Source organism: Nuphar pumila, chromosome 3 (genome assembly GCF_984573655.1).
Source record: "Nuphar pumila chromosome 3, dmNupPumi1.hap1.1, whole genome shotgun sequence".
Lineage (NCBI taxonomy): Eukaryota > Viridiplantae > Streptophyta > Magnoliopsida > Nymphaeales > Nymphaeaceae > Nuphar > Nuphar pumila.
The window spans coordinates 48,083,608-48,107,385 of record NC_143251.1 but is presented as its reverse complement, the minus strand read 5'-3'; the positions used below and the strand labels follow the sequence as shown (position 1 = coordinate 48,107,385).

General features: G+C 37.1%; 2 protein-coding genes across 3 annotated transcripts; one reads left to right on the top strand and one right to left on the bottom strand.

Annotated features, from left to right (window-relative positions):
* Positions 1-298: 298 nt before the first annotated feature.
* LOC149842837 (fumarate hydratase 1, mitochondrial) lies at positions 299-23,227 on the bottom strand. Of its 2 annotated transcripts, none has more exons than XM_089999473.1 (18): positions 23,049-23,227; positions 22,614-22,772; positions 17,083-17,200; positions 16,472-16,621; positions 16,020-16,130; positions 15,279-15,362; positions 6,636-6,734; positions 6,495-6,545; positions 6,367-6,416; positions 5,583-5,664; positions 4,787-4,881; positions 4,635-4,701; positions 4,436-4,486; positions 2,128-2,223; positions 1,903-2,001; positions 1,761-1,790; positions 1,448-1,513; positions 299-680 (listed from the first exon to the last, which is right to left on the bottom strand). In XM_089999473.1, the coding sequence occupies exons 2-18, from the start codon at positions 22,763-22,765 to the stop codon at positions 594-596; spliced, it is 1,488 nt and encodes a 495-aa protein (XP_089855599.1). In that variant the 5' UTR covers positions 22,766-22,772; positions 23,049-23,227; the 3' UTR covers positions 299-593. The 2 variants fall into 2 exon arrangements, with proteins under 2 accessions (XP_089855599.1, XP_089855600.1); XM_089999474.1 differs by having other exon boundaries at positions 22,614-22,958; positions 23,049-23,102.
* Positions 18,932-21,062, top strand: LOC149842838 (uncharacterized). Its single transcript, XM_090001606.1, has 2 exons — positions 18,932-20,560; positions 20,659-21,062. The coding sequence occupies exons 1-2, from the start codon at positions 19,725-19,727 to the stop codon at positions 20,801-20,803; spliced, it is 981 nt and encodes a 326-aa protein (XP_089857732.1). The 5' UTR covers positions 18,932-19,724; the 3' UTR covers positions 20,804-21,062.
* Positions 23,228-23,778: the final 551 nt, after the last annotated feature.

The following is a 23,778-nucleotide window of genomic DNA, read 5'->3' as shown; positions in this document are numbered from 1 at the left end:
AATATGGGCGATATCTTAGATTTTGTGCTCTTGTCTCATCAATTATGACCAGGATTAGCTGGTTCTATCAAGTCATCTCCATGAATGAAATATATGCATGGAAATAGCAGTTTGATGCAATCAACCAACTGAACTTGGACAGAGTTGTTTGACTAACTCATCTGCAATTTTCTCATAATTTTCTTGTTCTCTTTATGACTGACCAAATTAGTTGAAACGGTATCCTCAGAGCCTGTTGTCACCAAAAGACTTGATCAGGCGAACCTGAACTAGCTCATATGAGAGAGAGAGAGAGAGAGAGAGAGAGCCCTACGTTTGTTCGGTGTTCCGTTATCTCATTATCATCATAGCTAAAAAGCTTCTCCCACTAATTGGAGGACCACCCTTTATGTAACGATACAACATTCTGAACACCCTAAAAGTTAAGTCGACAATTACAATTACATCAAAAATGCATCAGGGGCTTTTATTACTACCTATCATTCATTGCTGCCACCCAGATCTCTCGAAGAGCAAAAATAAAAACTCCAGAGCAATGGCTCTGAGAGAATAATTAACTCTGAAAGCTAAATTTGCAGGGCTGCATTGATGTACTAGTCAGATGGGCCAATCATTTTCTCTGGTACAACTAGTCCGTCAAACTCCTCAGAGGTTAAGATGTTCAGACCCAATGCAGCGTCCTGCAGACAAACAGTAAACGATTGAAAACTCAAGAATACCACTTAACTGAAAGTGAAGCTAGATTATTGCTAAATCCAAAACAATACAGAGACTCAAAGAAGCAAGCGGTTACTTATTGAAACATCAAGAGCACAAATAGAAAATTTGTGATGATTAAAGAAAGTTTGCGCCATGGTTGGGAACAAATTTCCACTAGTAGATTCTGTTATCGTCAAACCAAAATAGAATGCTAGTATCCTGCCCTTTTACAGGACTAAAAAAAAGAAAAACTTTCGAGCAACCGTGCTTTTTGTCTGTCAGATTTTCCCATAAGAACAACAAAAGGAGTAGATAAATATAACAAATTCTGAAAAATAAGGCACAATTGTGCAAGATATAACAATGTGAGTTTCTCTTAACAGGTACATCCTGCAAGGGTTTGAAAACCTGCAATGTTTAATTTAACCAAAATGCTGACAGAAATGGTCACAATTAGAACATCTTGAAGATACTTTGACTGTGCTAAGCTTTATCAATTTGATCACATAAAATGTGTGCATAATATGACATTGTTTGCTTGATTAACAAGCAACGGAAATGTCTGTTTCATCTTCATATAGAATTAACATCAGAAATTTCATGAGGGTTGCCTCAAATCTTGTAGTCTTCCATACATCAATAGATCAACAATGAATATATAAACAAATTGAGCAACACAAGCACTAGAATTTCAAATATCCAATATTTTCAGAGTGCAAAACTTTTTTTTAGGTAAGGAGATACTAACCTTGAGGGTGGTGCCCTCCTTGTGAGCCTTCTTTGCAACAGATGCGGCTTTGTCATAACCAATTTTCTAAACAAAAAGATTAAACATTAGCATGTTGCAATACCCTGGAGGCATACACTAACAGCTAAGGCCCAATAAGAATATTTGCAGGCATAGAGGGAAATGTGGGTTGCATACAAAGGCTGGATTGGTAGATCTAGCCTATCTATTAAGCCCAACTGGTTCAAATTCTACTTAGGACCAACCCCCAGCTTACATAGAAATACCAAAGAGAAGGAAAAAGAAAAAGAAAAGGTAGAGGAAGGAAGCTTACAGGATTCAGAGCAGTAACAAGCATCAAAGACTGCATATGAGCCAGGTCAATCAGCAGTTAGAAACAATTATGCCATTGTGAATTCAAGGATACTTTATGCAAATAAAACAAGTACGTTAGATTAAAACTAATCAATTTATACCTCATGTAAAAGCTTAGAAACCCTTTGTCTGTTTGCCTGAATACCCCTTACACAGTTCTTTTCAAATGAAATAGATGAATCTCCAAGTAGCCTCAATGACTGCAAATAGTGAAATTCCATTCATTTGTGTGCCATAAATTATGAAAGAGTAAGGCCACATCAAGGTCTACAAATGGACACGCTGCAAATGTGAAAATATTTGATTGCATTCACAATAAACCATACCCGAAGAAGTGCACTAGCAATTAATGGCTTATAAACATTGAGCTCAAAATGACCATTTGAGCCACCCACTGTGATCGCTACATGATTTCCCATAACCTGCAAGTTTTTGAAACTGCATTCAGTTTATCCACCAATTAAATAAATATGAAAGTGGTTGTTCTCAACAAACAATTCAACTTCATCTTAAAAGTTCTGATTTATTATGAATCATTCAAAGGCACTGGTTTGTGCTGTTTTATTAAGCAGCAAACTGGTGCCATGGATAGCTAATAAGAAACCAACCAACTTACAAAACTAAGGCCCTGTTTGGATCTATTTTTATTTATTGTTTACATATATAAATTTAAGCACATTTTATAAGAAGAAACTTACATTTATTTTTAGTTTAGTAAATGTTCGGATCACCAACTGTTTAAATTATAATGAAGAAAAAAAGATTAGTGGATAGTAGTGATAATGGTGATGATAGATGGTGGTGGCAGCAGAGGTGGATAGTGGTGGTGGTGGTGGTAGTGGTAAAGGTGATGATAGCAATGGTGGTAGTGATGATGATGGTGGATGGAGGTGATGGGAATCGTGGTGGTGATGATGGCAATGATGATGGATGGTGGTGGTGGTAACGGTGATAATAGTGGTGGTGGTAATGACAATGGTGATGGATGGCAGTGGTGGTGGTAATGGCAATGGTGATGGATGACAGTGGTGGTGATGGTGGTAATGTTGATGGTGGAGAAGTGGTGGTAGTGATGATGGTAGTGGCGGTTATGGTGATGGTGGAGAAGTGCTGGTGGTGATGGGGATGATGGGGGTGGAATGAAAGAAAATAAGTAGTTGTAAAAGAAAAAGGTAAGTCTCCCTCCTATTTTTGAGAAAAGGGGTGAAATTTTTAAGACATTAAAAAGAAGTAGAAGTAAAAGTAAAAGATCCAAACACCAAAACTTGCCATTTAAAATAAGCATAAATGGCAAGGAGCAACTTATAAAGTGATTCAAACAAGGAGTAATTGAATATATGAACCACATAATCTTAGGATGGAATACTTTCTCCAGCATTACCAGTCCTCATGAAACAAAACAATGCATGATGTCAAATTTTTCCATGACTTGATGCCTTTGCATTGTGCACCAAATGGAAAATGCAAGCAATATTCAAACAGGTTATGTAAATTGGCATAACATAGGAATGTTATGAAAGGGATATTTTCAAATAAGAACCAAACTTTTTAACGATAATGACAAACATGCCTATGTTTTCTAGAACGTCAAAAAATGTATCCAAACTTTTTCTCAGTTGATCACAACAATTTTCTTTTTAGTCAACCCAAGTGATTAAGTTCACAATCTCTCTCATGGGCCAAAGACAAAGAAAGAACGATTCGATCAGGGTTTTATACAAAGAAGAGTTAGGTTATAAAATAAACGGGAAAGGGAAAAAGTGCATAAATATGATCATGCCCCAGAGAGAGAGAGAGAGAGAGAGAGAGATCATTTTCATTCCTCTTGTTCATTACCATAAAATTTCAAACAAAAAACAATTAACTTCATGGAAATTTTATTACCAAAAAAATACCCTGAGAAAGAAAAAGGATATTGTGCTACATATATTCAAATTTCAAGCATGACATCTATAATGTGCTAAAATAAGATCATTGAGCTTTAGAACCTTCAGTGTGTCAGCTGCAGCATCAAGCACAAAACATAGACCTTTATGTCCTTTCAATCCTAAAACTGGTGTCATAGCCCCTCAAAAGCCACACAAAAAGAATGTATTTGGATTGTACTCAATTTTCCAGAACAATATGAAGCCATAACCAGTCAAATTAGTTCAAAAGATTAAAAAGTCTAGAGAAAAACTGAAGCATCATATGCTAGTTAACATCTTTTTTTATTTCTAATTTACAAAATCATGGCACCTGTATCATATTCCCCTTAAGCCAGCTTGAAAAGTACATACAGGCCTCAGGTGTCTGAATTTTGCTTTCAGGGACAACTTTACTTCATCTATCTAAATCAGAAATACAATTTAATGTTCTCGCTTTTTTAATTTCTTAACAGAAATATAATAACTCATCCAACTTTCTTTTTCTTCAAGGAGCTCTTATACAAAGTCACCTCAGTTTTATAGTCCATCTTGTTCAATTTAATATCATAGTGTCACTGGACCAGGATCAGATGTTACAATACAATGAAAGTTTATCCACAGTAAAAGATGGTAGTAAACTACATGTGGTTGAATGCATAAAGAAAGATGATAACAATCTGTTAGTGTTAATGAGTAGACACATTTGTCATATAGCGCTAATTGTTACCTGAGCACAAACCATCGTAAGAGCCTCACATTGTGTAGGGTTAACCTTGCCCTGGTCAGGAGAAAACCACTAATATGAGCCAAAATGAAAAAGCAAAATTGTCTTGAGGACACATAAAAATACCTAGAAGCCAATATTCTCATGAAACAACATAAACAATATACTCAAGCAAACAAAAACAATTAAATAAATAACATACAGGCATTATGCTGCTACCAGGCTCGTTTTCGGGCAGAATAAGTTCACCAAGTCCACAACGTGGACCACTGGAAAAGAGAAAAAAAGGACATAGTTAAAACATTACAGCCACTTCAGGTCCAAATGCACATTGTAGGATGCAACACAAAATACCTTCCTAACAGTCGGATATCATTAGCAATCTTCATAAGAGAAGCTGAAACAGTATTCAGTGCTCCACTAGTTTCAACAAAGGCATCATGAGCTGCCTGGCATAGAATGTAGAACATGAATTATAAGTTACTCGGAAACAAACATAGCAGAATGCATGAAACCTGCAGTAAGCAGCATCTTGCACAAGGTTCAGCCCAGACTTTGCTTTCTAATGTTTACAGGCTAACTCTACATCTGAATGTTATCAATACAAGTCCAGAAAGATAACAACAAAAATTTCCTCATCAAAAAGCTTCCATAAACATCTATTAGCAGAGAAGGCATGAAATCTAAGTCACTACAGGAACCTTCTTTAAGAAGGTTAAATCAGTAACATCAATTAGTAAGATTGAACAAATGGATAGTGTCTCCAAGTTTTTTTATTTTCTTCAGGTCCTCAAGGGAGCAAGTAATAAACAGAAACATAAAACTTGCAGATTCTCCATTCATATCCCAAGTACACATTAAGAAGAAAGGACGGTTTTGAAAGAGCATAAGGATGTCTACATGCAAAAGGAAAGGCCATTATATCTGTAAAAATAAAGACCAATGGGGACCTTTAAAGGAAATCAATTCACAAAATTACTTGTGGTCAAAGTTTCAAACTGCACAACTCTTTAGCATGCATTGTAACATTTACGTAGAATGAGCTAAGAAAGATATTTTCATATGATACCGTTAATTATGCCACTCAAAACAATACCATCTGTCAATGAACAAATGCCAAAATGAAATCTACAGAGTTTTAGAATCATACTAAGGCCTCAAATTTATTCTCAGCGGTGACAAATGGTAAATCCGTTTCCTCAGATACTGCTGCAGCAATCTTGACATCAAACCTGCAGTAAAAAGAAATCTTTTGACTAACCAGAACCATGGTCACAAGTATCACTGATAGTTTGAAAATCTCACAATATTATTACAGTAAATTCGCAAGCCCTGAAAATCCTTCTGGTAACATTGTGAGGTTTTCAAAGTTTTTCAAATTCCAATATTTCACAATATCATTTGTGATTTTTATTTTTATTTTAAATACCCTTAATAATTTTTATTTAATATATCAAGATCCTCATGTGGGCTAGTCTCTTGACACCAGTAGCGTTAAGATATTCAAAATGGAAAAGAGGCTCGGCCTTATGGAATTAAAACATGTGTATTGGGTCTGATATTGATGCTGACGTTCTTTCTAAGTTTATGGATTCTTGTACACCATTTGTATTAACTTCTTGCCACATCTCTTTTTGTACCTTTTTAACTAATAAAATTTCGTCTGTCTAGCTTTTCGGAGAAAAGAATAAGAAAGAAAAATAAAGGGTAGAGGTTTAGACTTGAACAATATGGTAAGCTTTTTTTATGTTGAGATAAAATTTAGGAAATTTGCATTTCATATTTTAGGTTTCCAGATACTTGCCAGATAATAGTAGGAAGACATTGTAACCAAATCCAACTTGTTGGGCCACCATAGCAATGCAAAATAGTACGAAACAGCTCACAGTAAATAACTACAACATGGGCTGTTCAAAAGTGGAAAAACCACATACCCTTTCTTTGAGTTCAAGCCAGTTCCAACAGCAGTACCACCCTGTGCAAGCTGCTCCAAGCAGAATCACAATTTGTTAGCAATACATGGGAAAGTAAATCATAAAACCAAATAACAGAGGATACACACCTGATACATGCGAGGGAGAGTACCCATGACACGTTCAATTCCATATTTTACCTGTGTTGAAAATTATATCTACTCTTAAATCAAGAATAAGAGACAGTTTCCAATTCTAAATGTTGAAAAGAAAACAAACATAAAACCCACTTGTGTAGAATAGCCACTGAACTCTTGCCCAAGGGTTAATGGTGTTGCATCTTGTGTGTGAGTACGTCCAATTTTAATAATGTCATTGAACTCAACTGACTGCACAGACAAACAGAAGTGTAGGTTTAGCAAGTGAAGAAAAGATGACACGGAAAGATGGCAAAATCAGAAGAAAATAATTAGCAGCCTGCCTGTGCAGCTGTTCACATAAATCAAATTGTGCAAGACACCCAGTATCATATATTTTCCAACAAATAGTAGAATAAATAATCTCACGTTTTACATATTAAGACAATCACAAGTCTTTTACAAGCAAATATCATTTTAAAGTCCTGGACTATCAAGCTTTGGAAAATCTCCTGGTCAGTTTTATGTCAACTTCATGCAAATTTTGAAATGTAATTTGATCTAGAGGGGAATACAAGATGGTATGTTACAGGATTGTGAAAACAACACTCTGGTTTGTGGCTTTTTTATCATCTAAAAAGTATAAATGATTCACGTATTTCCAAGAAAACAATGAAATTATCATCATAAGACCAGACCTACAATTACTTCTAGATGGAAGAAATGCAGTTAAGTCACGAGCTACAATCTTCAGTCTTTTCAAATGAACAGGGTGATACAGTTCAAATAATTACTGGGAACAAGAGAATATCAAAGGCAGAGTTCACATTCCCAATCAATCATGCTATTCATCAGCCACAAACTTAGGTGACTGCAACAAACAAGATTGAGGGAATATGTCAGAATAGTAATATTCTCCAAAAAAAAGGAAATAGTTGACAATTAAATGTTGGGTTTTCAAGATAAATACAGCAAAAGAAAGATCATATTATGCTTCAAAACTCTTAAAAATTGTAGTCACCTTTCCAGAATACCCCAGGATTTAGTAAAACAGTGTTCTAGGTCAAAACTGAATGCTATGAATCCACCATGATGCAGTCTGTACTCGACGCGGGTGCGGTCAACCCGACCCTGGGTGCGTTGACCGCACCCAGGGTCATTTTGGTCCATTTTTTTGTTTTTTTTGTTTTTTTAAAAAAGTTTGCCCTATGAAATGGGCTGCGGAATTTAAAAAAAAAAATCTAGGGGGGGGGGGGGCTGCCCCCCTATAACCCCCCGCCTGGGGCGGCCCCCCCTAAACCCTCGCCCGCTGACCGCGCAGCGGGACCCACGCTGGGGGGAACCCCCGGACCCCCTTTTTATATATATATATATATATATATATATATATATATATATATATATATATATATATATATATATATATATATTACATTTTTGCCCCTGCCGCACCCCCGTACCCGGGTTTTTTGGAAGCGTTGAATCCCTGCACCCGCACCCATGTGACATAGCCTAATCCTTTATTATGAAACAAATAATACAATAGGTTTAAAATACATGAAAATAACTAAAATGCCATTACATAAAGAAACATGTCTAATAAGGATAAGACGCACGGAGCTGGATCTAATCCAGATCCGATGACGTCAAAACATATTTTATCACCCTCCCTCAAGTTGTGCATGGTCATGGACCATGGACAACTTGTTCCTTAAGAACCAAAATTGATGTTTTGTTAGGCCCTTGGTGAACAAATCTGCAACTTGGCTTTCTGTATGAATGTGTTGAGGCTCAATCTCTTTGTCTTCAACTTTTTGTCCGATGAAATGTTGATCTATCTCAATATACTTTGTGAAACCATGTTGTATAGGATTATAAGTAATGTTAATAGCACTCTGATTATCACACAACAAAAAAGATTGTGAGATTCCTTCTCCAAGATTTGCAAGAAGATGTCTGACCCATGTAGCTTCAGCTGTCCCAACTGCCATAGACCTATATTTAGCTTCAGTACTAGACCTGACAATGACTTTTTGTTTTCTGCTACTCCATGACACCAATTTTTTTTCAATAAATATACAATATCTAGAAACGAATCACCTTTCATCCAGATCCCCAGCCCAATCCACATCAATATAAGTGATACTCTCATGTTCCTTATTGTCAATCCAATTTCTTTGATAAAGAAGACCGTCACCAATAGTTCCTTTCAAAAATCTTAATTTTTTTTCACGGCTTCAACATGACCAATTCTTGGTTCATGCATGAATTGAGAAACTTGATTAACAGAATATACGATGTCAGGCCTAGTAAAAGTGAGATTATCAATCATTCCAACGATACTCCAATATTTGGTCGGATCATGATATAAGTCTCCATCATTAGAACTCAATTTTTGATGCAGGATAAAAGGTGTGCTTAGGGGCTTACAATCAGACATGGCTGCCTTATTCAAAAGATCAAGAGTATATTTATGTTGAGTAAGAGTTAAAACATCATCTCTTCTATCCACCTCAACTCCGAGAAAATACCTTAAGTCACCAAGATCTTTCATCTTGAAATTTTGCATCAGTAATTCTTTCAAAATTCTGTATATGATTGTTAGAACTGCCTATAAGAATTATATTTTCTACATATATAAGTAATAAAGTAGTAACATCCTTTATCCTTGAAAATGAAGAGAGAATGATCAAAGAGAGCATATGCAAAAACCATAGTTTTGAATTTTGAGAGAAAAACTCTCAAACCAAGAGCGAGAGGCTTGCTTCAATCTATAAAGAGCTCTTTTCAGTTTACAGACATAATCCTTGGATTCTCCTTCATCATAGTCTTGCCCATATTTTAGTGTGAAATTGTGTGTCATAAGTCTTGCTTTATATCTTTTAATACATCTATCAGGTTTATACTTATTCTTATAAACCTATTTTCACCCAACAACATTTTTCTTCTCAGGTCTACAAACAATTTCCCAAGTTTGACATTCATGAAGAGCTTTCATTTCCTCATTCATAGCCTCTATCCATTTATGTGATTTAATAGCTTGATAAAAGTTAATAGGTTCATCACGTTTCTCTACTTGAGACATGAATAACTGAAAATCCATGAAAAAATTATCATAGCTAACCCATCTTTGAATAGGATGACGTATCCTTTCTGATCTTCTCAAAGAAGATTGAATCATATCTTGCTTAACATTGTTCGAGACATTATCTCTTGCCCTTCTGACATAAACTTGACCAACAAATCTCTGAAATTCTCTAAGCATTTCATTTTCAAAAGGATTTGAAGGTTCGAGATATTGTTCATTTGAATTCAAATTTTCACAAAATGGTTAGCAAGATCTCTTTTCACTCTCAAACAATTCAGCACTTAACCAGAGATCATAAACTTCAACATTTCGAGATGAGTTCTGCTCTTGGACTAATGATATGCTCTCAAAATTTTGTTTATCAAAAATAATATTTCTGAAAATCTTGATACGCTTGGTTATCGGATCATAATATCTGTATCCCTTATAATCATCTGCATATCCAATAAGCTTGCACTTCACAACTTTATCCAGAAATTTATTCCTCAGAGATTTGTCAATATGAACATAACAAACACAACCAAAAGCGCGCAAGTTATTATAATCAGGATGCTTTGCAAGAAGGGTAAAATATGGAGACTTGTCTTCTAAAATTTTCATGGGCAGACGGTTAATCATATGTACTGCAATATGAAAGGCTTTTGTCCAAAGATTAATAGAAATGTTACTATCATGAAGCATACTCATCGCACTTTCAATGATATATCGATGTTTCCTTTCAACCACTCCATTCTGTTGAGGAGTGTGCGGACAGGACACATGACTACTTATCCCATTATTTCGAAAAAAATCAAGAAAGTCATTTGAAGAATATTTACCTCCACCATCACATTGAAAATGCACAACATTGGAAGAGAAACGATTCTTAACAAGGGCACAAAAGTCTTGAAACAATCTAAAAACTTTGGACTTATTTTTCATGAAATATATCCAGGTGAAACGAGAATAACTATCAATAAATAAAACATAATATTGACTTCCAAATGAAGAACATACAGGAGTTGGCCCCCATACATCAGAATACACAATTTCAAAGGCTTTTGAGGCTCTTTCATTAATCAGATTAAAAGGAAGAACATGACTCTTACATAACTGACAGCGTGAACATTTTTTAACATTTAGGACAGAATGTAAACAGGACTCTGAAATCAAATTTTCTGACACAAGTTTCTTAATGAAACCATGACTACAATGACCCAACCGACAGTGCCACAAATTTGACTTATTACATTGAGAAAGACTAAAAACATCTTTATGACAAGACTTGAGACTCTGAGATGTCGGCTTCAAAAGAGAGGACTTCAAGGTAGAATAAGAATGTGAAGTTGGATCCTCCATGTTTCCTCGTCGCTCCTCTTCGGCGAATGTCTCCTTTGTTTGAAGATCCTTAACATACACAAAAGATGGAGTAAATTTGACAAAAGAATTTGTATCATCAACAAGTTTAGATATAGAAACAATATTCTTTTTAATATTAGGAGCAAAAAGAACATTGGATAGATTAAGAGAGGTACTATGCAAAGGAATTTGTTCACTTCCAACATGAGAAATGTGATGATGTGTTCCTGTTAAAATATATACCTAATCATTTAATGTAATATATATATTTTATATATATACGGTAATACATATACATATATTAATATATATGTATCTACTTATTATATATATAAAATATATATTTCTACTTTGTTTAAGCCGTAGGGGTAATTTAGTCTTTTCCCCTGTTTTACGCACATTCACTTTATGAATGTGATTGTAATTTTTTTTTTTTTTTTTTTCTTTTAAACCTTGTACCAAAAGGTACCTTGGGGGGCCCACTCAAATAGACGTTGGGCCCCTCCAACGGTCACATTTGTGACCGTTGGAGGGGCTCCAACGTCTATGAGTGGAGCCCCTCCAAGGCTCCTTTTTGTGGTTATAAATAGGGGCTCTCCCCTTTGTATTTTCTCATGGCTTTGAGTCAAAGCCCAAGTGTTTAATAAATTGATTCCATTGTTTTTATGCCTTTGTGCATTTGTGAGTTATTTGTGAGTTGTGCCTTTGTGCACAAGTATTCTAAAGTGCTCTTATTGTGCATTCGTGGTGGGTTTCTTATCAAGAATATTAAGGTCTTGATCTTAGTATCTTAGTGGAGATACTTTTACAGTTCCATCTCCAGTGACTATACTACCACTTCCGAAATAAGGAGATAAATTCGAGAGCTTACCAGTATTTTCTGTGACATGAGTTGTCACTCCAGAATTCACATACCATTCACCTTGATCATTTTGCTTAATACTCATCTAAGATAAAGCCGCCAACAAAAGTTGTTGCATATCTCCAGAAGATTTTTGTACATCAGATTCTCTTTTGTTTCCTAATTTATTATTTTTTCTTTTGTTTTGAGGGTTAAACCAACATTCAGCTTTCACATGTCCTTTCTTATTACACTGAAAACATGTAGTCACTCTTTTCTGATTCCCTGCATTGAAAAATCCTGGTGTACTCGAAGTAGGAAGACTACCATGATCTCCTTGACCAAAACGACCTCGACCTCTGCCACTTTGAAAACTGTTACCTCCACACCCAAAACTATGAAATATATCTGATGCCAAGACATTATGAGAATCTTCATGTTCACCGCCTTCTGTCAAGTATTTTATGCTCATTTCATATTGAAGAAGTTTAGCTTGAAGATCCTCGGAGCTGGGGAGTACAGGTAGAACTGATAAAGAAGTAGAGAAAACATGATATTCTGGACCTAGTCCATTGAGAGTTTGTTGCACTTTTTTCTTGTCAGAGACAACACTTCCAATAATAGCAAGTTGATCTGTAATTGATTTCACTTTGTTTAAAAATATCATGACTAACATAGAACCTATGTCACACGGACTCGGCTAAGGAGGTGCCGCACCAGAGTCGACACGGGTGCGGACACGGGTGCGGACTCGGGTGCGGCTTCGGACTCGGCCCGGACTCGGTCAACGCCGAGTCGGACTCGGTCAACGAGTCCAGGCTGAGTCCGTCAACATTTTGGACTCGATCAACTTTGACCGAGTCCAAAAATGTCTCTAAAAAACTAATTTTTTATATTTTTTATTTAAAAAAAATATATATAAAAAAGGCACTGTGACTGTGCAGTCTTTGCAGTGTGCACAGTCACAGACTGTGCACAGTGCACAGTCTTTGCAGTGTGCACTGTGCACAGTCTGTGACTGTGCATAGTGCACAGTGCTGTGCCTGTGCACAGTCACAGTCTGTGACTGCACAGACACCTGTGGCATTTTAAAAATAAAATAAAATTATATATATATATATATATATATATTTTTTGCCGAGTCCCCGTGTCCAAAAATTTTAAAATTGTGCCGCACCCGTGTCGCACCCGCACCCGCACCCGCACCCGCACCCATGTGACATAGCATAGAACCCTTTTTAAGAGTCTGAAACTCCCTTTTTAGAAATAAAACTCTTGCCTTTGAAATCTGAGAATAGGTTTGCGCAAGCTTATTCCATAATTGACTAGCAGTACAATCATCTGAAATTGAAATCAATACATACTGAGACAGGGTGGAAGTAATATATGCAACCAAAGCTTGATCGCACTTCATCCATGTTGTGAATTCTGGATTTGAAACATAGGTAATCGGAGCATCTCCTTTATCATCCTTTGATTCATGTGGAATGAACCATGGTGGAACTGAAATTGATCCATCCAGATGCCCAAACAGATCTTGGCTCCTTATGAAAGGAACAATTTGTCTCTTCCAGGTCAGAAAATTTGAGTGATTAAGTTTTTCAGATACAAGCTGACTCAAAAAAGTTCGAAGAGAGGCCAACATAAGAAGAGGAATCCATTTAAAAAAGATGAAAAGATAAAAGAAGAAAGCAAAGGAAAGAAGAGAATAGATTTCAGTCAAGAGCAAATATGCAGCAGTACAACAAAAGGATTAGGTAAGATGCAGGATATAATATAAAACGTCCCCTTTTTTTTTTAAATACGGCATTATTCCGGACTCAGTCTGATTCCTGCAACCGACCAACAAAACTCAATATAATGCTGCTAATATGCATATGCCGATTGAAAATATATGAAGCAATGGAGAGAAATATCGGAACCGAAAATAAATATCAAGAATAAAACAAGATTTCAGAAAAATAAAATCTAGAAAAATAATGAGAACAGAAACTTTTCCTTCTTTTTTTTTTAGGTTAGGAATATTGGTACTAGAGTTCAGATTGGGATATTCAAAAGCAAACAACCTCTATTTTAACATCAAATACACCCTTTTTTTTAAGGATTGACGTCAAATATAAAAACACAATATTGGAGGAATAAAGCAAGGAATAATCTGCTGTCAGTAAAAGAAAACTGACAGTAGAGAGAAAGAGGAGAAAGAAGACAAATTAGAAGAGAAAAGGAAGAGAAGAGAGGATTTTGACCGGAAGAAAACAATATTCGATCTGAAAGGACAAACCTTTTGGAACAAAACTGAAGTGCCGCTCTAATACCATGTAAAAAATCACCACAGTTAGCATTCAGCTGAAGGAGGAGGAGGAAGAAGAGAGAGAGATGCTCAAAAACGACAGCCACTTCTTGAGATGGCATATCCTAATCCTTTATTATGAAACAAATAATACAATAGGTTTAAAATGCATGCAAATAACTAAAATGCCATTACATAAAGAAACATGTCTAATAAGGATAAGACGCACGGAGCTGGATCCAATCCAGATCCGATGGCATCAAAACATATTTTATCACTATCTAACAAGGGGAATGCTAGAGATCACAGAATCTCCAGCCTCAGGTTCAGCCATTCAGACACCATAAGCACCTCTCCAAACTAGCATGCTCACATCAACAGATTCAAAAGGTTGTTCATAACCATTTCTCAGCATTATACTTAACAAATAGTTATGGAAGCAGCAACACAAGTTCTATAACCTGCAGACGCTGAAAGTTATCAAAAAATTACAACTTCTAAGATCTCAAAAAACTGATGACAAAACAAAGACATCATGTTCATTTTGAGTCCCAAAGAAAAGATCTGATCCATAAGAAATATAGTCTCTCATCTTACATCACCTGTAAGAAGTCTCTGGCTTCTACAAGGAGGCGGATAATAAGTTCTAGCCAAAAGTTAACTTTTTGTCAAAAATAATAATACAAAGCTCTAGCTTCTATTATGTCTTTGACAGCACAGGATTTTAGAGTTAAACATTCCAAAGCAATGCTTATGCCAATACTCCTTCACCATGCTTTAGTTGCTCCTCAACTCAAAAGAGGATGATTCACCAGCAAAGAAGACTAACTTTTTCACCTGGTCCATTTCAGAAAACAGTCTTTTCTAGCAAGTTTCTTCCTTAAAGAAAACCATTTAAATAGTGATACAGATACAGTGTGAGATCAGTTACAGTTTCTACTTCATCCAAGTGAAAGTGCATAGAGAAATACATAATGTGATTCTTATTACAGGAACACATGCGTCCAACTAGCTCTGTAAATGTGGACACTCGTAGAAGCTCCCAAGTTCATTTGAACATTTCATATCATTCAAGTTTGTATTAACAGTTACCTAAAAATGACTAAGCACAGCAAGCTAATGGATAAACCAAGAAGTAAATAAAACTTTAAAGAAATTTTATCTCAGAAAGGTCTGCACAAAATACTAACTCTACCAGGCTTGCGCAAAATACTAACTCTACTGCAAACATTGTTTTACCTTTGATTCCAAAGATGTGTGCAACAGTTTCAAACTTGGAATAAACCTTGCATTGATTTCAGTTGCTGCAGCAATATGCATGACCTGAAACAAGGTTAAGTTATTATTGTAAGGAACTGATACAAATTGAGTCAGAACAGAATATGATCCTTAAACCTTATAGGCTTCAACTGTAACATAAGCCAATCATTAAGAAAGTGGAAAACAGATAACACACTGTAAACATTCTGAGAGCTGGCATCAGTTTTGCTTCGTATGCAGTCTAATGCTGATCATTAATGATAATTTTATTGATCACTCTAACACAGATATTATCTTTCACGAGTTATTATCTTAACGCAGATAATAATCACTCTATCACAGATATCAAAGCACACTTTAATGGTCTCTCTAACACAGATATTATGTTAACTGCAATTGCCAAAAATATAGCTGTTACTATGAAATTCAATGATAACACTGTCTCAGACCTTAAAAAATTACTTCCCAGATTATAACCCTTAAGATAAATAGAAACATTTTAAGAATCCAAGTGTAAGGACAGAGAAATGGAAGTTCAGCAGAAAGATTGCATGCCAGAAACTAAACAACTCCATAGTGATAACTCCAATGGATGGAAAATCCCAACAATCTTCCCGGCTCCACATGTCTAGCTAAAGAGCTGATGCCATACGGAACATAACAATTTCTATATAATGCTGTAGAAAACATCAAATCATTTAAGCAATAAGGAGAGCTCACAGTTGGGAAAGTATCATTTGAAGATTGTGCCCTGTTAACATGGTCATTAGGATGAACAATTTTTTCGCCCCGCTTTCTTCCAAGAATCTCAGCTGCCCTATTTGCAATCACCTGTAAATCACATATACAAGAATGGTAAAGAAGTAACACGATATCCTAGGAACAAGAGCAAATTAAAGCTGTCATTCACAAAAAAATTAATTTTCAAACTTCATCTTGGTCACCAGCCACAGCAAAAATGTGATGAATAAGCCAAACGTCAGACCGGAAACAAGATTATAATGATTATATAATAAATGAATAAGAAGAAATACAATCCTTAAATGAATACATAGTACCATATCAAATTTAAAAGACAAGGTTACAAGCAAATATCTTAGTTACAAGATACTTAAGTTCACCTAATGTTAAAACCTTAATGCAATTGATCATCTGCCTATGTATCAACTAACCTCATTGGCATTCATGTTGCTTTGTGTCCCACTGCCAGTCTGCCATATAACAAGTGGGAAATGATCATTAAGCTTTCCATCAGCAACTTCTTGGGCAGCTTGCATAATTGCTTTTCCAATGGATGGATCAAGACCATACTCCATGTTCACCTGCAAAAAAAAAACATCCGGTCTTCCAGATCCGATCATTATCAAATGCGCATGTGAAAAGAAAAACGTTCATGTACCATAACCCCTGAAAGGCTGAAACAGCTTTCTGAGGATACAATATTTTGTTTTTTCCCATGATACCAGAGACATAGCATAGTTTCAACCAACTAAAAGTATAATCCACATTTTGCACTTTTTAACATCATAAACTCTAGCTAATTTAGGAAACAGGTGTCCATTTTCACTTAGGGTACACAACTGCAAAGCTCAGGCAACAGTGCCAAAACAAGCTTCTAAAGTGAATAGGCCAAAAAGTTTCAGCCTGGAAAGTGGAACACCAAATTATGCATATTCTAACCAGGACAATTAGACAAGGATGCACACACATACTTATGCACATATATGAGCATATATCTCTATTAATTTTCAAATAAGGTTTTGAGGCAAAAGCAAAACCCAACCTTAGCAGCACATTTCTTAAGGATGCCAAAAGCACGTATGATTGGCTCAGGCATTTGTTCACGTGCTCCACCAATATCAAAGTTCTGCAACGATCTTTGAGTCTGTGCACCCCATAGCCTGTTAGAATCAGGAAACCAATAATCAAATGAACAAATCGGACACATGGTCTGATTACAGGCAACAAAAGGATACATAATTTCTCTCAACATGATCTATGGCAAGAAATGAACAAAGAGATCCACATGATGATGCCAGTTGGGGGACAAATTACAGAACAAACTTAACAAATTCAATCATTCAGCCTTTTAATCAATGGCCCACTGTCTTGCAAACTTCTAATTGTTAGAGAGAGAGGGAGAGAGAGAGAGTTCAAACTAGATAACAAATACAAATCTTAATAACTCCTTGCATAATTGACGAAAAAGAAGAAGGTTCTTTCATATCCTCTTGCATGCTAATTACAAGCAAGTAGGCATTACACAAACAATAAACCTATGTCACAGGGACTCGGCAAAACAGGTGCCGCACCCGCGTCGACGCGACGCGACGCGGGATCGCGTGCGGGTGCGGCACCGGGTGCGGTCAACACAACCCTGGGTGCGGTCAACGCACCCAGGGTCATTTTTGTCCAATTTTTTGGGCGAAAAAAATTCCCCCCCCCCCGATGAAAAGGAGGAGGATTAGGGCAAAAAAAAAAATTTGCCCTAATCTCTCCTCTCTCTCCCCCTGAGCTCGAGCTCTCCCATCGCCGCCCCCAGCGTCGCCGCCCCCAGCTACGCCTCCCAGACTCCTCCTCTCGGCTGGCAGGTATGTCTCTCGTCTTCTTGGGTCGGCTGGGGAGGGGCCGAGCACCCCCCCCCCCCGCCTCCCCTGCTCCCTCATTTTTCGGCACAGGAGGGGCCGAGCCCCTCCCCCATCTACCTCTTTTTTTTGGGTCGACAGGGGAGGGGCCGAACCCCTCCCCCATCTTTTTTTTTTTGGGGTCGACAGGGGAGGGGCCGAGCCCCTCCCCCATCTTTTTTTTTTGGGTCGACAGGGGAGGGGCCGAGCCCCTCCCCCATCTTTTTTTTTTTGGGTCAACAGGGGAGGGGCCGAGCCCCTCCCCCATCTTTTTTTTTTTGGGTCGACAAGGGAGGGGCCAAGCCCCTCCCCCATCTGTTTTTTTTTTTTTTTGGGTCGACAGGGGAGGGGCCGAGCCCCTCCCCCATCTTTTTTTTTTTTGGGTCAACAGGGGAGGGGCCGAGCCCCTCCCCCATCTTTTTTTTTTTGGGTCGACAGGGGAGGGGCCGAGCCCCTCCCCCATCTGTTTTTTTTTTGGGTCGACAGGGGAGGGGTCGAGCCCCCCTCGCTCTCGCTCTCTTGTTGGGTTGGCAGGGGAGGGGCTGAGCCCCCCCTTCTCCCTGTATTTTCGAATTGATTTGAAAATTGTAATGTATTTTTTTTTTTGTGTTTTCAGGATAAAAATGACGGATAAAGGGAAAGGACTTGCGTCATCCTCATCCCAACATGTGAGTTCTGCTGCTAGTTTTGCTGATAGTTGCAGTGGGATTGATGATATGGGGCCACTATGGGTACATGTAGATAAACTTGCAAAAACTGGAGAAGGAGGTGGTGGAAACAAAAGATTTCGATGCAAGCTCTGCGAAAAAGATTTTGTTGGGTCTTACACAAGAGTGAAGGCTCATTTGTTGAAGATACCAGGACATGGCATTTCAGCTTGCAGAAAAGTTGATGAGGCAATGCGAAGGCAATACAAGAAAATACAAGAAGAATATGAGAAGAGAAAGGCAATGGCCGATTCTTCTGCACTCAGTGTGCCATTTGCAAGCCACCAAGAAGATGCTGAAAAAAAAAAAGAAAAGTCAATCTAGGAGGTAGAGGAACGATACAAGCAGCATTCAATACATATGGAAGAGAAGAATTGGATAGAAAAGTTGGGAGGTACTTTTATTCTGGTTCACTCTCATTTAATGCGGCTAGAAATCCTTATTGGAAGGATTTAGTAACATCCTTGGCAAATTGTAATTTGAGTGGTTATGTGCCTCCAAGTTCAGAAAAAATACGAACCACACTTCTTGCAGAAGAGAGGGCAAACGTGGAGAGGTTGCTAGAAATTAAAAAATATTCATGGGAGCAAAATGGAGTTTCCATTGTGTCTGATGGATGGACAGATATTCAAAGGCGTCCATTAATCAATTTCATTGCTTGTTCGCTTAGTGGCCCAATATTCTTGAAAGCAGTTGATGCATCTGAGGAATATAAAAATGCAGAGTATTTGAAGGGATTGTTTATAGAAGTGATAAAAGAAGTGGGTGATCAGAAAGTGGTACAAATCATTACAGACAACGCTCCGGTTTGTAAAAGTGCAGCGTTTAGTTTGGAGAGTGAGTACCCTCATATTTTTTGGACTCCCTGTGTAGCACACAGCTTAAATCTAGCCCTAAAGAGCATATGCAACCGCAAAGAAGAAGAAAATTCACAAGCATATGCTTTATGTTCATGGATTGAAGATTTAGAAAGAAATGTCAAAAGCATTAGGAATTTTGTTGTTAACCACCATCGTGCTAATGCTATATTTAATAAGCATTCTGATTTGAAATTGTTGAAGGTCGCTGAAACACGTTTTGCGTCCATCATTGTGATGATGAAGAGGATTAAAAGAGTGAAGAATGCTTTGATTAACATGGTGACTGATGAAAATTGGACATTCTATCGTGTTGATGATGATATGAAGGCTCAAGAAATTAAGAAATTCATTCTTGATGATGAGTTTTGGGACAGAGTGGTATACTTCCTTCAATTTACGCAACCTATTTGGGAAATGTTAAGAGAAGTTGATAAGGATGAGCCCATGCTTCACAGAGTTTATGAAATGTGGGATAATATGATTGAAAAAATACAAGCTATAGTTTTCATGCATGAAGAAAAAAATCCTGCATTGGATGATTCAGATTTTTTTAATCATATTCATTCAATTTTAGTCAGAAGATGGGATAAGAGCAACACTCCTTTGCATTGCATGACACATTCTCTTAATCCAAAATATTATGCAAATAAGTGGCGGGCTGGTGGTATTGGTCGTGTCCCTCCAAATTTAGACCCAGAGCTATCAAGACATAGAAATATGTGTATGACAAGACTTTTTCCAGAAGCACATCTTCTACATCAAGTCACACAAGAGTTTGGAAAATTTTCATCTTCGAGATTATATGCACCGGCATTATTCGCGAGAGAAGAAGATAATATAGATCCTATCACATGGTGGTCAACATTTGGATCGGAAACACCTCTTCTGCAACGTCTTGCATTAAGATTGCTATCGCAGCCTGCTAGTTCATCTTGTTGTGAAAGAAATTGGAGCACATATTCTCAAATCCACAACATGAAGAGAAATAAACTCACCAGCAAGCGTGCAGAGGATTTAGTATATGTTCATTCAAATCTTCGATTACTTTCGCGAAGCAATGATGAATACAGGTACTAATTTGCTCTTTTAGTTATTTGATTATTTCTTAGTTTTCATTTAAATATACTTGTATTGTATTTATCATTTTCAAATTGGGTTTATAATGCAGACAAGGAACATCCAAATTTTGGGATGTAAACCCAGAAGAGTGTGACTTCGAGGGAGAACATGAATTCAACGTAACAAACATGGATTTAGCTGAGCCCAGTATTCCTTCTAATGATGCATTTGATGATGAAGAAGAAAATTATTAGCATCCATTACTTCATCAGGATATACTTTGGTATGTAATTTAGTTCTTTTATGCATACTTATTTGATTGATATTTAGGTCGATTTATGTAATTGCTTTACTTATTTGATTGATAATTTGATATTTAGGTTGATATACTGCATGCATGATGAATCATATTATGAGTTTATGACAATGTTTACTGTTAAATGTTAAACTGTTAAAACTTCAAAATTTTATATATATATAATTTTTTTTTTACATTTTTGCCCCTGTCGCACCCCCGCACCCGGGTTTTTTGGAAGTGCCGAATCCCCGCACCCGCACCCGCTCCCGCACCCGCACCCATGTGACATAGCAATAAACTATAGGTTGTAAATGGAGATACCGAATGACATTATGACCAACTCATTTGTCAAGAATTTCAGACTGTAGATTTCTGCTGATCAAAACTTCTGCTAAGAAATCTTCACCACAGGGAGTAAAAAAGTGAAAAAGGAAAATCCCGAAGTATATTTAATGCAATTTGTACTATGGGCTGTAAATGATCCTGAAGTATGTGTTTGTGTATGTTATCTGTGCATTTACAAGGTTATATTTATACTCCAAAGTGTAGGAAAACCACAATCTAGAGCATCTGCTAGAAAATACTATCAAGAGATTTTTGCCGCATTTAGTGAAGCTAGCTTTGAAAGCTGAAAATACCATATCTGAACCAGCCTCAAGTTTAAAATCCTATTCTATTCCTATCTTAGTTGTCAAAGGCGGCCTAAGTGCAGCCCCACTGCCTGGGCGACCAGGTTTGGATGGTGGGGCCCTATTTTGCTGCCTAGGCTCTCACCGCCTAGGCTTGTTTTTTTGAAGATTGTTTTTTTGAAGACATCATTTGTTTTCTTTTCCGAGGAAGAGAAGAAGAAAAAAGAAAAGACATTATTTGTTTATTGCTTGTATCATGTCTATTGTTGAGAAGAATAAGAAGAAGACATATTATTTGTCTATTGTTTGTATTATGTCTATTGTTTTTAATTTTTTTGTATATATGATTTTATTTTTTGTGTATTGTTCATTCACATTGTTAGTTGTATGGTTTGTTTATTTAATTGTTAATTTATTCTTAATTTGTTTGAGAAGGTTAAGGTTATGTAATATAATTGTTTTACAGTGTTCAACTACATATTATTTGTCTATTGCTTATTATTGATTGATTTTATGTTGTATACATGTTTTTTATTATTTTTTTATTTTGGGTATCGCCTAGGCCCTGCCTAGGCCTTTTTTAGGGACTCACTGCGCATATGACAACTAAGATTCATATACGTCCAAACAATATTCAATCATCATCATCATCATCATCATCATCCAGAGTAATGGGAATTAGAGAATAAACTATCCACCCTAAAGAAGCCGATACAAGGCCTTAGCAATATATGCAATAGAATTAATACGATAATATCACATTGCTCTAAAGCTACAGAAATATTACTTTATTTCCTATCCTTTTGTTACCGGGTCCTTCTTCTTCCTTCCTTCTATAAATTACATTGTTTTACTGTCTATCCTTTTGTTTTCTATCTGATCATGCAATTTTTTCATCAATCAATGAAGGAAATCATAATAAACATATTATCTATCAAATTCAAGCAAATCAATGTACACGGAAAAGGCAAATCGACAGCAATAACGAAGCAATGCACGAGATCACGCCTCTAAAAAACCAGCAAATTAACAAACAAGCATGAACTTCACTGGATCAGATCCGCCACTACTTGAAGCATTCACTGAAACTATGAAATACGCGATCAAAGCTAAAAGGATGAAGATTTACGAACGAACTTGTCCGCCGGAACAAGAATCGGCCCAAAAGTGTCCGTCTCCTCTCTGAAAGCAGTCGAGAGCAACCGGACGCCGGCGAATCGGTACGTGCTTATAGAAAGAAGGCTGGACGATGCAGACGAGAGGCGGCGAGAAGCTGAAACCATCGCCATTGCGTACCTGCAATAAATGGAACAGAAATCAACCGTTACAGAGGATGATCGGTGTTGTAGATTGTTGCTTGCTGGTTCGTTTTTCGTTGTTGTTTTTGAAATCATTAGGTTTCTTCTTCTTCTTCTTGAAGAGTTCGCAGAGAGTGCAGTAAAACGAGGCGTCGTGCAGAATATAAACCAGAGCGAGATTATGCTAAAAGGGGAAACGAAATCATGAAGAATAACGTGATCTGAGATCGTGATTTTATGGCTCCCGAGTGAAAAAAGGAGATGAGAAGCTCACCTCTGGCTGTGAATATCCGGATTGGGGTTGCAATGTTGCAGATGAGCAGGTGAAAGAAGAAAGAAAGGAAGAGAGACGACCTCTTCCTCTTGTATGAATTATGACGCGCGAGTTGTACTTTGTGGAAATTTTGCTTTCCTTTTACGCGTAGCACTCTTTCTTGGACTCTCCTCCCCTCTTTATTGGACGTGCGCTTCTAAAAGAGCAGGCCTGGATCCGTAACCTGCACCGGAACCGATCCGATAGACCCGTGTTCATACCAAAATTTAGGACTGTCAATGGGTCTGGTTTGTATTGGATACTCGACCCGTCTAGAACCTGAATTTCTGGGTATGAGCATAAAAACCCAACCCAAATAATATTTGGATCGACCTGAACCAGACTCGAGAGCATTATGCAGGCTGGATTTGGGTTATGATTTTTGTCAGGTACCCGACCTGACTTGGCTCTTTTGCCAGGTACCCAACCTAACCGGAGCTTGTTGTGTGGGAGGGTTTAGGTACACCCTAATGGGTCAGGTACTTGACCCGTTAACAGCCTTAAACAGAATGAAATAATCCCCATTGGATATTAGCTTCAGATTCAGAAGATCCAATAAGTATATGGACTTGGGTATAGTTTGTGAAAACTCCAACTTGGACCTGAATTTGACGATCAAGATTCATTCTTTTTAGTGAAAAATATGAGAGAAAATATACGGTGGTAGATAGAGACTCTTGTTTTCATAGAT